The 15,380-nt window shown below is 46.0% G+C and overlaps 1 protein-coding gene across 4 annotated transcripts in view; it reads left to right on the forward strand.

Moving 5' to 3' along the window:
* The first annotated feature begins 668 nt into the window (after positions 1-668).
* The window catches only part of LOC117243534 (visual system homeobox 2-like), a 50,613-nt gene continuing 35,901 nt past the window's right edge, over positions 669-15,380 (forward strand). For 3 of the 4 annotated variants that reach the window (XM_033511112.1, XM_033511114.1, XM_033511113.1), the window contains exons 1-2: positions 669-2,957; positions 12,940-12,981. In XM_033511112.1, coding sequence (XP_033367003.1) covers positions 2,492-2,957; positions 12,940-12,981 — 508 coding nt within the window. In that variant the 5' untranslated portion in view covers positions 669-2,491. The remainder of the gene's footprint in view (positions 2,958-12,939; positions 12,982-15,380) is intronic. The other variant, XM_033511115.1, reaches the window with a different exon arrangement.

Below are 15,380 nucleotides of genomic sequence, written 5' to 3' on the forward strand. Positions count from 1 at the left end.
CACGAATCTTTCGCATTCGAGTTGCGCGTAATAAAATTTCATTAAACCCGATACTGATCAGCCAATTGCCTTTCCGTAATAAAGTGTACAAACTTTATGTCACGGCCGTCGCGTTCATTTGTCTAGGCAGCAAAACGTTGAGCATCACGGGTTGAATGTTCGCGAGAGCTAGGAAGAAGCGGGATATCTTTGCGAGTTAAGTTCGAAACTCCAGATCAAGTTCTTTTCGCTGTGGTAAACCGGTCTGTCGTAGGCGTAGCCGGTTGAGGCGTTGACATCGGTAGACCCCACCTTCTCGTTGGTAACTAGGGCTATGTCTACCCGGCTGGCCGTCTCAAAAAACCGACCAATCCGCGATGCGAGACGGCCACTGTCGGCGCGTAAAGTAGCGGAGGCGCCTTTGTTGCAAGGGGTCGACGAGTGCTGAAAAGAAGGGCTGAGAGTGGGGTTGTATATGCATCGAGCAGAAAGGGAGGCAGGCGGTGACGAAGGGGAAGGGATCGTTCACGCGAGAGAGAGAGCAAAAAGGAGGAACGCAGAGAGAACGAGAAGGGTAGAGGGGGCCAGAAGTGTCGGAGGGGGTGTGTGGGTCGGGTAAACGCCACCCTCCGCGAAAGGGTATATGTGTGGGTGCGTATACGGCGCACAGCCGCCCCCAGGGGTTTCCCTTCTTCGTTGGCTGCCGCGCAGTCGAGCAACCCTGTGCTGCTCGGCAGCTCAGTTGCCCATCGCCGCGACGACGACACGGTTGCGCCACGACGACAGTCAGACGTTAACGTATCAGGGCTACTCCGAGAGTAAACACGTTGCTTCTCTTATCTGACGCGTAATTTGATTCGTTCGGATCGAGTTTCGAGGGACCAGCAACGCAAGGAGATCCAGCCATCAAGCACAGTCATCGGTTGAAACTCGGCACGCGAATCCACATAGTTTAGTACTGGCCCGATCTTGAGTAGCCGCGGTGGTGCTGTCAGTGAACTGGCTCCGGTGAATCCGACGGTTCTTTTTCAGTGCGCAATTTTTAAACGGACACAAGGAAGCGAGAGAAGAGCTCGAAGTGGCGGGAGTATCTACGGTGTAAGAAGCTAACGAAGAGTATGGAAAAGGAATCGAAATCGGTCGCCGGACGTTACTCGTGATTCCTCGATTATCGTCCGATTCGTCTTGTATGAGGTACCGGCGGAAGAGTTTCAATGCACGAGTGCCTTTCCAGTTCAGTAAAGGATTTAGCAGAGGCGAGGAAGACTCTGTTGTCCTTGAAATTCAATCCCCACACGAGGAGAATGAAAGAAAGCGGTTCCACGAATTTCCATGCGCATCGCTAAGGTCCAACCAGAGTTTTGTTCGGTGGCAAGAAACGATGAATAAGCCCATCACGTGCTATCTGGAGCTTGAATAGAATTTCTGAACGAAGATAAGGTTCTAATTGTTTTCGAACGAGTTCAGTTTAGCGAACAAGTCTACCGGTCGGTACTCGAAGAGCGATGAACGCAGGAATCCGTACCTGATCACAACGAAACCACCATTCAACGAAGAGACTAGACGAAAGTGTGAGGTTAAACGCGTAGTTTCTAGACAGTAGATGTGTTAAAGTGTGAAACGAAACACGGGATAATACGGTTGCACCGAAAACAGGAACCGAGTTGTTTCTCGAGTCGCCGCTCAAGTTGCCGTCGCTCGCTGCAAGCTGTCCGGAGTTGCTTCGCTCGACGGATCGCTGGCTTCTACCTTTACAACGAAGATAAGTTGAAAACACGTTACACTAAGCACTGTAATCATTCTCCACGATCGACGAATATTACTTTTGGACACATTTTCAATGATGGAGATTTATGAGAACACTTAGGGCCGCTGACAGGTCCATCAGTCGGTTTCTTCATTTTCGTACGAACGAATACCTCTTATATTTCGCGATATCAACTGAACTGCTCAATTAGTAATCGCTTCGTAGCAAGCCTATAATAAGAATAAACTCCTAGTGATTTCCGAGTTGCTAAAGCTATTGAAAACTATGCGACTGCTCGCCGCAAACCGTCGGATCTCGAGCAAGCGTTATGTCAAGGCCTAGCAACGATAATAGCTTCGTTCTTTTCTATTCGTTTCTTTGACTATACAAATGAATCAGTCTGCGATTTTTAATCCTCTGTAATCATCGTGTACGGTTACGACAAAGCCCAACGAATTCAGCCTTTCCGTTCGAGAGTCTCCAACAGCAGAATCGCTTATAAACAAAGTTCCTAGCAATCGAGACGTTACCTCGAGACGAAAGAGCAACGACAAACTGTTCAAACTTGTAGCGTGGAATAGTCGAGTAGCAGCGCAGGCGAAACGAACAACGATCTCCTCCAAACTTGTTGTTTCAACGAGTTCAACCGAAGATGCTCCATTGACGGGGAGAACAAGCAAAGGATCAAAACGTATAGCATTAACGATAAGTCGTGAGAGAAGAATGTCGTTTTGAGCCGTTAGAATAATCAACAAAGACACAAAAATGCCGCAGCGATCGCCGTTTGCGATCCAGGAGCTGCTGGGGCTGAATGGTACCGGAAACGGAAGCGGTACCGATCGCGGTTCACCTCAAGGATCACCGCCGGCCGGCGTCTCCGCTGTTTCTTACGCGCCTACGGCGCCTCATCACAAGTTATGGGACTACATGCCTAGCTTGACGAATCATCTGGGCAATCTGGGGAATCTTGGGAATCTGGGCAACCTCACGGCCTCGCGGATGGCCTATCTGAATGCGCAGGCGGCCGTCGCGGCTGCCTTCCTGCCGCCGCCCCACCCCCACCCTGCACACCACGTACCGCATCATCAGGTACATCAGCCGGGACAACTTCCGGCTTCACCGGCCGGTGTCAACGTGCATCCGGGTGCACACGCGCAGCACGTACTTCCGGGTACCGCAGTTACCACGAACCATCATCAGCATAGTCCGACTCAGCACACGCCACCCCATGGTGAGTTGATCCTTCGTATCATTTCTTTCATAGACATCGACTCAGAATGCGTTCAACAGTAGATATACATATTCAATTAGTAAAGCTAATTAGGTTTGATTTCAGTTGAGAGATTGTTTATTGCACACCAGGTGCATCAATGACCGCAAATTTGGCGTGAATGAAGATTTGTGAATATGCTTGTTTATAACGACAAGTATTAGTTGAAAAGATTGCTATAATTACAATTATTACAAATTATTACAATTATTACAATTATCATTAAGTCTTTCGTCTTATCGGTGCAGTTCAAAGCGTTGGAAATTGCTGAATAATGATTTAGAGGCATGATTATCGTATTCTTACCTTAATTCATAAATTTGTTCGTTACCCGACAGTTTTATTGACATAAAATTGCATCGTTAATACCGAAGGTGCTGCGTTACGTTATTAACGTTCCTTTTGAAAGAAACTGTAGCCCTTTCACAGGAAAACGGTCCTGTCGCGAATTTCTCATTGCTTATTTCCAACGAACTTGGACGAATGACGTTCTGCCGCGTGGCGAGCGTAATGCGTCATTATCATTAAAACTCGCCCCGTTTTTTATAGATGACGATTAAGATGACATTGTTTCCGTCAGATCGTTCCGCTCGCGAGGCGTGGCCCATTGTGCTTCGACAATTATAACCGTACCATTTATTCCACGAATGGAGCCTCTAACTGTTTCTTTCATTTGGCGCGAGGAGGAGAAGGGGGGCCGGCGAAGAATTGATAATTAATTTTACACAAACCGTGCGCGTATTGTGGCCGAGTAACAAGCAACCACTTCGTTCAGTCTTAACACATTCGTTAAGACCTACATCTTGGCGAGGCAATCCATAGAAACGGATGCCGTTCAACGAAACAAGGTTCGCGTCTCGGCGGTGCCGCGTTGTTAGCTGCTCTCTCGCACCTAGACGCGAATTTTACAATAATAGTAACCTGAACTTTTAAAACGAAAGGACGGGAACGCGTTTGCTACGCTGCCTATACAAGCCGTACTTCCTTTTAACACGTTGCTCCTTACACTGCCCTAAGCGGCGGCCAAGGAACAAGAAAGAACCGAGAAACCAATTAAAACGCAGCCTCGAACCTAGCCATTGATTCTGCTGCAGTTAACGAACGTTGTAACGCGTTCATCAAGCGCGATACGACGATTCATTCGCCCACAAGCATCGATACATCGTAATAAAGCATTGATCGGCAATCATCGGGATTGCGTTTCAATCTTTAGACAAGGATGAACCCACGACCCTCGCGTGTCACGAACGTTGAAGTAAATTAATAGGCGTATCGTCGTCCCACCGTGAAACGAGCACTTAACGTGCCACTTACGGCTATCACTTGATAGAGAGCCACTCAAGATCGTGTTACCGAAAATTGACGCGCAACTTTCTTATATATCCACGTGCAAACTCTACTGTGTTGCGAGTTTTCGCCCAGTTTTGGGGAAACCGATGAGATCTCGTCAGCTGACCGACAGCTTCACGCCTCGTGAAATCAATTCGTCGATTTATGTACAAACAATTGGACCTTGCTTGACCAGCTGCCACAAGATATCGAGTAACTACACTCGAAGAAATCGAGTGCCAATTCCCCGAATCGAGATTTACACAAACACGAAACACGGTGAGTTCGGAACAGCAAAAAAAAAATTGCTGGCTGTTCTTCGAGAGATTAGCGTCAGATGAGTCGGACAGAAAGAATAAGGCAAAGAAAGAGGGTAGCACTGGGGTGAGTGCACTGTGGGAATTGAATATTTTTGTCAGAATAATCCCCAACGTTATGAATAATTAGTGGTATAATGAGTTGAGTGTTGGGCAGACCTGCAATGTCTCACCAAAACACAAAGAACCTCGACAAAACGTAAAAATGGCCGCACTCCGACAAACTGTTCTCAACCTGCGCGGACTAACCCTTCGTTTCATTTACTTGAGAATTTTTCTCTCTTAATTATTACAGTCGCTATCCTTTGGACTACCTGTTTATAGAATAGTCAGAGAAGAAAATTATAAAAACTATCGACGTTCATTTGTTTAAAAGATTTTTAGTCGTCAAGTAATTGACATTAAATCATTCTAAATTAATTCAGTTCCTTAAGTAGCAGGCAATGATTGCTAATAGAAATTATTTAAAACCCTGATATAGTATCGAAATCATTCGATAAAAGGCGGAAAAAGTTTTTTTTAAAACTGTTATTACAGCAATAATATGGTGTCTCGAATAGCGTGTAGATTTTATCCGTATAACGAATTTTTGAGAACGATTTTCGGGTGTCGGGTTCCCGGAGCAGCACAAAGGATCTGCCCTTCCATTCAAACGTCACTCTAGCACCTCGTCTTACAGTACAGCATTTATTTGGCGCACTTCATTCGTTCCTTTTTGTCTTAAATCTTGGGCAGACTTAAAGACGAGAGCACAGACCAGCCAACCGCTCGATTTGTTCTCGATAATAATTATATCGATCGCTGTGAGATCGATTACGCGTCGTGACGTTAACAATTTCGCAGGATCTGTCACGTGGAACAGCCCTCTAAGGCCGTTTGGCTCGGTCGTCGATTAAGAATCTTTTGTTCCTTGGGCATAATGGATTCTCGAGCACGAAAATTCGAGCCAAAGAGGCTGGATGTTGTATACTGTACGCTTTACAAAAATAATGAAAAATATACAAAGAATATTTGTTACTCGAGTATATTTTGTATGCGTGTAGCATACGTAGAAATAGGTAAGAAGTTTATAATATTATATTTCCTAGATTAAGCAGTAAATGAACGATAGTATGAGGCGAAAAGTATTCCAGGATGGTAAATGGCGTATGATCGATTCGCTTGGCACAGCGTTAATCGGTAGTAGGAAGGAAAGAGGGTCGGAATGCAGGAACTGTGCGGATCGTGTTGTCTAAAAATTCCGAGATTCGCGCCGGTTCGTGTCGAGGCTTTGCCTTTCCAGTGGCTTGTACAGGAGCTTGTCTCTCCTCTCGCTCCGCTTTTTTCGGTTCGTTTGAAGTTGGCAATCAACTAGATTGCCTATCAACGCCTGAGAAGTCTCCTTGCACACTCCCGTCGGTCCACTCCTTTTCTTGCTCCCATACTCTCTCGCTCACTCTCACTCCCTCTCCTTCTCTATTGCACCCTCACACACGGCCACGCGACAACGTTGTTCTTCGTTTATTCCCTCCACGCTGCGTGCTCGTTTCCACCCACAGCGATCTTGTGCGCTTTCGTGCGGCACGGCGCCTCGATTCTTCCTTCCCTCGTTTCTTCCCCTTTTTACATCTTTCTCCTACTTTCTTTCGGCCCACCCCCTTCTGCCCCTGCCACATCCTTTCTCTCATGCTTGATATCGTCCTGGTAACACATCTCCGAGGACCATTCCGCAAAACGTGCCGCAATCGGTCCTCCATTGTTCCTGTGTACCCCTTTCATCCAAGGCACTGGGAAAATGTGTAGGTTCTTAGGCCGTTTCTGTTCGAAGGATTCCCGATTGTAATCGTTGACCATTATTTTATGGACAGGGAACTTTCCATTGAGAGATGTTAGAGTCATTATTAGTCCCTGTCGCAAAAGCGATCACGAATACGGTACATCTATGAGAATCGTAGAGAAAGAAGAGAATTCTCGCGTTGATTTGTCACGCCTCTGACAGAATGGTTTCTGGCGGAAAGTCGAGGAACGATAGGAAAAAAGAGAGGAACTCTGGACTAGCCGAGGAGAGCGCGGAGGAGCGGGAGTAGGTGGGCGGTTGGCGATGGTGGAAGCACGGATAAGGGGTGCGGCCTGTAGGCGCAGGTCGATACTGATTAGTACTTCAAAGCGGCTTGAACGCGAGCCCCACGCGCTCCGACATCGACGGTGGATTTGTGACAAAGCAAGCGCCGCCACTCGAGCAAAAAATCTTGAACAAATTAGCGGATTATGAATTCGCTCGGCTTTGTTTTCAGGAAAGTGGTTGCAGACACGTATAAGAGGCTCGCGACACAAATACCTAGCCAGCCCTCCGTTCGTCCATATTTCCGCGTGTTTCGCGCTTCTGTCTATGTGTACGCGGCCGATTTTGCGCGATCACGTGTGCGTAAGAGTCGCTGCAATTCAAATTAGCCCATTACGCTCGTCAGAAACCAATACCGTGCGGTCCAGACACGAACCGTGAACGGTTTCTTCGACGTCTCCTACACGGTGTTCCTATTCAAGGAGCTTCAAAACGTTTGGCTCGTCGTTCAACACTTGTTACAGCATTGTAACTTTCGTACTGAAACTTCTGCCTTAGTATCACGTTTCTGAAAAATCCGGTATAGTACGGAATGAAATATCGGCAGATGTATTGTATATATATAAGTATATGGATCATAGTTAATCGATTTACTTCGAAGAAGAAATATATCGCGGACCAGCCATCTCGTCCGGTAGGTTATGCAACTGTGAATGCAAATTAAACGAAATTAAACAGTTAATTAAAGTACCGGCACCCTCTAGGAGAAGTTAATTGAGATTCTTGGGAGATTTGTCGCGCGGAATGTCTTAATTTAGTCCCTTAAGCGCCCTAACTCGCCTTAACAACTTAGAATAATTGGATAACACTGCCAGGGCGCACTCAACGTCAGAAGTAGGAAAATTCAGTCTCTCGTCTCGGAGAAGCGTCTTTTTCTTTTCTTCCCTTTTATTTTTCTACCCCTTCCTTTCTTTTTTTAACACGTCAAGATGTTCATGTATACTTGTTCACAGCGATATTCTCTCGCGTGCCTTAATTTCATTTATAGTAACTTGTACAAGCTTTTACTACAATCGTAGAAGTTACTTTTCCTTAATATGTCTTGATCGAAATAGGAAATAGGATACCGATAGATATAGATATAAGCATCTTCCACGTGCGAAACTGCAAATTCTCGTTTTCCCATCGATCAATTGGCCACAAATTCTCCTGGCTCGGTCAGAAACAAGTTTATCTCATTGCACTCTGGTCGCGGTGTCAATCATACGACCCTCTCTTGTCTAATCGCATAATCCGCTCGAATAAATCAATCCAGGAAATACGAGGAAAATCTCTTCTCTCTATACTTCTCGCCTGCTTGCCTGCGGAAAATACTAAATTGCTGTTCGACGTAAATCCAAAAGTAGTCGCTACCTAACAAGATAGCAACGCAAATTCTTCTCTGATAATCATGTATTTGTCCAATATACATAGTATGATCGTAACTACGAATTCCGATAATGTTTCGATTCAATCGATAATGTTTACGTACGAATAAAACCGATCAACGCGTCAAATAGCGGAGCTGGAAAGTGAAGCCGAGTCCCCATCTATCTCATCGACGTGGTCGTTACTTAATTATTTAATCTCGCGATATGGTACATCACGGCATCGTCATCAGCGGAAAATCCATCGATAGATTATCGACAGACAAACGATATCCATCTATCCCCCTGACAAAATCAGACACGCTAACAGGCTGGGTAAGCATGTTCCACCATAGCGTAAACTCGTCGGAATTATTTCAAGGCGGTACGTACACGTAGACGATGGTGGTTGGTAGGTTGGTAGGCGACTATCAATCGGCCTTTTCGCGGCTGCTACTCACCTCGTAAATTTTCACCCTTTGACACGCGCCTAATACGAGCCCCTTTGGGGGCTACAAGCACGAGCACGGTTGCCGCTGTGTTACGGCTATGCTGCCGGCCGACGTGGCTGCCTAACCCCTCGGGAGCTGCGTTAATGAAATAACACGGGAATTAGTCTCGGACATTACCGGCAAACTATGTCCATTACCACGGGCCCGCGCGCGTACACTGTACCGTGGAACTTTCTACTCGATATTCCACAGTATTTCCGGCCATCGTTTCTGCAAATCGTGACCAAACCATACGACGGTATCGCTAATTAGCAGGACGCGATCGCTGGACTCTGGTCGAGACTCGGTGACTTGATCGATGTACCTACCGAAATTAAGTGGAAATTGAGTGTAATTGTAATTATCGAGTATCGGTTTGTAACGCGGCTCGCTTTCGACGTCGGTCATGACAGAGTGATAATCCGGATCAATAGTGGTTAACATCGAGCGTACGTTCGATTAACTCGAGACGATGGCGCGTCACTGGGTCAAAGTAATTGAAAATACTGGCCAGCTTTCGAGACTTCGAATCGATTACGCGGTCTTGGCTCTATGCTGCATCACGTCCCTTTCCTCCACGTGCACGTAACTAATTTCATACTCTCGCTGAAAAGTAGGAGGCGTATATAGCGCTCGTCAACGAGCCTCTTTTGTCCCCGCGGAGGTCCCTTCAAGAATTCTAGCGTAAATCTCGCTACGTCACTCGGTTCTTTGTAATTCTTTGCTTTCTACCTTTGCATCGACCGCGAAAGCGGCTCCGGTGCACGGGATAGTTAAATTCGGAACAATGAAAACCGCTAATTGCTATATTTTCTCAAGACGATGTGACTGAAATCGCACAATTGCGTGGGTTCGCAGCTACAAAGAGATCGACGAAGGAGATTTTCGCGCGGAACGGTTGACCTCGAAACTGAGCAGTGTAAATCGACGCGTAAAGGGACAAGGCGTTGACGCAGAGTATCGCGTCGCGCTCGCGCGTCTAACTATGGATGCGTACGTAAACGCGCGCGCGTACAAGAGCTCGCGTAGCGTCGTGTACGTGGCGTTCGTGTATACCGGTGGCAGCGTGTACCGGGCTTTCAAGCGAACGACCGTAAGTCGCTCAAATTGGTATGGATTTCCAGTCCAACACCTCGATTGTCCCCTGTGAAGAGTGCTTCGCGAGCATACATGAATTCACGCCTCAAACACACGCGCGTCGTAGTCCTCCGCTTTCCCTCTCTCCGTCTCTCTTTCTCTGCCGGTACCCGTTCCTCTCCACGGTTTCTTGTTCCTCTCTTTCTCTCCTATAGCATCGTCACCCCGAGCTTTCTCTTCTCACTCTTTCACCCGTTCCGCGGACTCGCAACAGCTTTCTCGCACTGGAGAGGAGTCGCGAGCAAATCTTACCACTGCACTGCTATGAATGAGCACGGGAACACGCGGGTTCACATGCGTGTGCACGCGTGTACGTGCATAGCGCGGCAGCCACGAGGAGTCTTGATTGCGTGCCGGTGAATGCGTTTCCACCCGTTCTCTCTAAGTAGCAGCTCATTCCGCGATGCTTGCGCTCGCGACTTGGAAAACGAAGGTAGCTTCTCGTGGTGAAGCTCTTCGAATCTACGAGTGCGTACGTGCGTGCGCTCTGCGCGGTTTCACACTGCTGCACCGTCTTTCTCACCCCTGTCAATGGATCCCGCGATAGAGTTTATTTTTTACCTCCCGTTGACTCGCTCTTTTCACAGGCCGCCGCTATACCTCTCTTTTTCTCTTTTTTTTTTTTTTTTTGCTATTTACATCGGCAATTATTTGTCAACCGTCGTTCAGTTAGCGAGACCGATTACAGAGTGCTCGTTATCTGGAGCATCAAGAATCGTCCCTGGACCACTTCAGGCCTAATTACTCATCTCGGGTTTTATTTAATTTGGTTACCTGTCACCAGTCCGGGGACCATGAGAACTTTTCACGCACGCGGCCAACGAGTATACGATGCAAACGATAAACTGCGGGAACGCGTCACTGTTTGAGTTGACTCGACTCTGTTCAAGGAAATCATTTGTTGAACGTTCGGAACGCGTTCGAACCATGTTTCGAATGGACGAACGCGGGCGAAACATTCGATTTCAGGTAAGAAAGAGGTCCGTAAAGGAGGAGAGTAGAGAGAAGGACGTTTCTCAAGGAGTAACCACAAATCCTAGTATAATACTAATAGGCCCATAATAGAGTCAATAGGGCTTAGCCGCGCGACGACAATACGATCCTGTCAAAATACGCCGGGTAACACGAGACCTAGGAAGTGGATTTTTCTCAATGGAGGCCCCTGTCTTGTCACCAGTGGCGCGGGCCGTGCCACGTATTGTCGAGTTTTCAAAAAATCCGTAACCTTCCACCAGTGTACACGATTGGGGTTTAAATTTCACCGTTGAGCACGGACACTGGATTCCGTGAAAGGCGGAACGAACGCAGGAAAACCAGGATAATACCGCAATATAATGCCTCGTGACACGCGTTCGTTTCGTACCATCAAGTGAACAGCACTCAGATCGCGATCCTGCGCCCCTAAAATGTATCCCATTCCATTTCTCGCGATTGTAGCGTGAAAAATGTCAGGATACGTTTACGACGCGTGGAACGAATAAAAGATTTTCCATTGTTCGCGTCTAACTGTGTTCGCTCGAACGAGTGTTAATCACCGTTGGAGTATCAACGAATCCCTGCTCCATATTTGCCATGGTCTCCTCGACTCTAAGGCTTGTTAAGTGCTCCGACGGTGGAGCATACTTTTCTGGGTTAATTTATCAAACAAACGCGCAAACTCGGCACAAGCTCGGCATCCCTATTTTAAGACGGCGGCTCGTTAAAGTCGTTTGAGGGTGGAGTTCCGCCACCCCCGTGGCCGCCAGCCACGACACAACTACAACTACAACACCGCGGCGAGCCCCGGTGTCGAGCTGCCCATACACTTGCACAAAGTCGTGTTCCTGAAACGCGAACTTTGCGTTCGTATTCCAGACCCTCTGCCCCTCGTCCCTCTCTGCTCGCTCTTTATCGCTCCGTCGACTGGAGGCAACGAGCCCTAACCTTCTTAGGAACGCGAGAATCTTTTTCAACCCCTGTTTTTCAGACCCCACGAGCCATCCGTACCAACGGGAACGACTTTATTAGAAAATGGCCGTGGCGAAACGTCTTAATACGCGGACTTATTTTCATTCCAGGGGCCACCACGGTATCTGAAAAGGAGTTTAGTATCTGACTACCGCTACGCGAGTTTACCTGAGCGACCTTTTAGAAAATGGAAAAGCGAGCGGTCGTCAGCCGCAGGTGTCGACAAAGTGAATCAGAATCCCGTGCACGATTAACGGGCGGATTTGTTCTGTCGTGCGTTGGGCAATTAAATCCGCAGGAACGGCGGAACTAACGAGTGAAATCTCACGAGCGAGCAACGAACGAACGAACCAACCAACTCGCGAATACGAACCTCTGCGCCTGGCAAGGATCGCGCGGTTTTCAAAATTGCCTTTAATTACGAATATCGCTGTTGTGGTCTCGACACGAAAGCCAAGCTACTTGTCACTCGTTAAACGGAAAATTATGGAAACGCAATAATTAAGATCGTATGCATTTTCTCTGACATTATGCTACCGCCAATTTGCTGTTTTCAATCATGTACACTTTGCTCTTCAATATACATCTTTTTCTCCGAGCGATCAAAGTCCTAATCAAATTGATCTTTACATCGATGAAACGCGGAAGTTCGACTTTGCGTTAAATTATAGTTACGCAAAAGCATCAACTCCTCCAATAATCATTTTAACGAGGTGACCCAGGTCACGTCTGGTCCCGTGCAAAAAAGACCGTTGTGTTTTTTTATGACATTTTAATTAATTAAATTACAGTTAATTCTGGTCGAATCATTAAGGGTAACGTATTCGACTCGACTCGTGTATAGATATGCATATGTATATGACTCCCTCTCTGGATCCCAAAGGCCATTGAGGCCGGGTGAAAAATGTCTTACTAGGCACTAATGAAATAATTGTCGAGTTAATTTCGCGAAGTCGTTAATCAGAGTTGAGTCTCAAAGTAACGCTAGCATGTGCCACTCCTTCGAAATGTGTTTCACGGAATTCTAGTCAATTTCTAGTTAATGAAATTTCATTTCGCGAATATACCTGTTATATTTTATTTGGCGTAATTCTTTCTTTCTCTTACTTACCGAATCTTTCAGTCCTGATATTCGTAATAGATTATTATTGCGACGAATATTTTCTACCGTAATTCCCAACATGAAATATCCAACCAGACTTCTTATGAAACGTCCGAAATATTTTATAATTGCTTGCTTTTCACACCAATAAAGTAACGTTATTTCTGTTCCAGGTTTCTCTCAATCGAAGAGTTCGTTCTCGAATACCAGTCCAGGTAAGACGTTTCTTAATATACTTCGTTATGTAGGAACAAACGCAACATCATCCATACGATATCTTTGAAATTTGGTTGCCTCACAAATTCCATATAGTTGGGAAAATTTGCTTCTGTCCATAAACACGCGCAAACGACCATGCTGAGGTTATGACAATTTCGCTTGAGTCTCCTCTTGGCAACGCTGCTCCTAACCCGACAATGTTCGATATTTATCGCCAGTCTGATATACTTTCACGGAGCAAATATTAAGTTCCAAAGCGATTTGGCAGTCCGTGTGAAAAAGGAACGGAAGAACTTCGACAATTCCATTCCAAAACATGTTCTGAGTTACTCGAGAAGAAATTTATGATGTAAAGTGGTAACAGCACGATGATTTACAAAAACGCAAATTTATGTTAGGATTTATAACGGGTATCTCGGTTGCCATGACAGGGCTAGATTGCTCATACGATGACGTCATGCGGCGAAGAAAACTGATTACGTATTCATACCCGCGATGATTCCGATTTTTCCGAGCCATTAAACCGTGCTTGCTTAACCCGCAAAGCGATGTCGTTCGAAACAAGGGACGACAGGTCGAAAATGATTTCCGTGTATCATCTTTGCGTCTAATGGGGCTGCGTTCCAACTTCGTTGCATGTACTTATTCCGCACTTAAAACGTTTCCAAAGCTCAAGAATATGTGTTAAAGATTTTCAGCGTACGAGCAATCGTTTATAATTTCGTTTAGTCTCGAGTTTTCTCGGCGACCCCAATATTAAATTTCTTGTCAAAATATTTCGGGAAATCGAGGGTGCATGCCACACCCTCCCCTATTCGAGCGCTAATCGGTAACGAGATACTTTCTTCTTCCCGAAACTTGATTCTATATCTACGCCCACCGTTAAAATCTAAATCGTTGCTCTTTGGACTGTGAATCGGGAAAATGTGGACAAAATTCTTCGAAATCGTCTGCCGGACTAGTATTAAGATACCAGTCAATTAGAAAGAAACCCTCGTATTTAGGACACACGAATTTCCAACAAGAAGTAAAAATGCAACGGATCTGATGAAAGAAAGAAAACGTACCAATTACGGAGAAGATTCTCAATTTCCTTGAAGGAAACGATCACGAGTCTGTGTTGAAAGTGCGTCGTTAAGAAGGAACCGTGGAAGATAGGGATTTTATTGGCCAGAATTTCCGTTGCGTCAGCAGAACGACGAACGGTTTGCCATCAGGATTACGAAGGATTCCGCAAGGACCGAGAGAGAGGCGTCCGTAACGAGCAGCTTCCCGACAGAATTGGTTGTTTTAACAACTGCGCGCCACTTTGAGCCCGCTAGGTAAGAGGACCTCTGTCGAGGGATGTGGAAAAGGGTACGAGCGAACGGGCGACGTGAGGGATCGGAGGCGGAGGCGAAGGCAGAGGCGGAGGTGGAGAAAGAGAGAAAATACGCGGTTTTCGCGAAGACACGGTGCTGAGGTACAAGCCGCTGCCGTAATAGTCCAATTTGCCGGCAAAGGAAAATACCGGAGGATTCTGGGAGCAAAAGGAGACTGGCATGGCTCCCGGGGTGGTACTAGCAACGCTCAGAAAAGCCGGCTGGAAAATTGGAGACGCGACGAAACATGGAGCAAGGGAGCCTTTACGTGGAGTATAGTTTCCGCTAGAATGCCACCTACTTTTCTACCAGCTTCGGTTTACGACCTAGCACGATGTCAATTACATATTGATAGTGCTGTGATAAAAAAAAGGAGCAGCCATCAACCGTATGGGCAACAGTATTTCCGCGTGCCGTTGCACATTATATCGGAAATGTACAGCCCTGCAACTTCCAGCAAATTCAGTTATCTACAGACGACAAAATAGATTTGTTAGCTGGAATTGAATTCTAAATATTCGCAGATACTAAAAATGAAGGAAATTCTCTGTCACAAGTACCGATGCTCGAATAAAGTAAGGTAGAAAATCGCAGCAAGCAGACTGGAAATCATAGTGATGTAAATCAAAATCTTGAGAATTCGAATTTGGTCATAGATTTCAAATACTATCCTTTTAGCTTCTTTAAGCTATAATTTTATTCTTTGCGGCGATACGTCCTTATGGCATGAGAAAGGGTAATGAATTTTTTATAATAATAAGTGCGGTACAGTATTTTATAAAAATTGTATTAACCTACAGCAGGATGACTCTCGGCGATATATCGAGGGATAGAAAAACAAAAGTAGATTAATCAATATGATCCATTAAATCGCAAAAGATCTGATCCCTTATCATTCGTAGGATCGACTTATCGATTACAAGTAGCCAGATAGTTAGTAGCAAAATAATGAGGATTCATCACGTAAATGGACGAAGAAACAGACAAGACGAACAATGGATGAACGAAGTCTACAGCCTCGGTACAAATATCAA

This window comes from Bombus vosnesenskii, unplaced genomic scaffold (assembly GCF_011952255.1).
Source record: "Bombus vosnesenskii isolate JDL3184/JDL3185 unplaced genomic scaffold, Bvos_JDL3184-5_v1.1 scf7180000013266, whole genome shotgun sequence".
Classification (NCBI taxonomy): Eukaryota; Metazoa; Arthropoda; class Insecta; order Hymenoptera; family Apidae; genus Bombus; species Bombus vosnesenskii.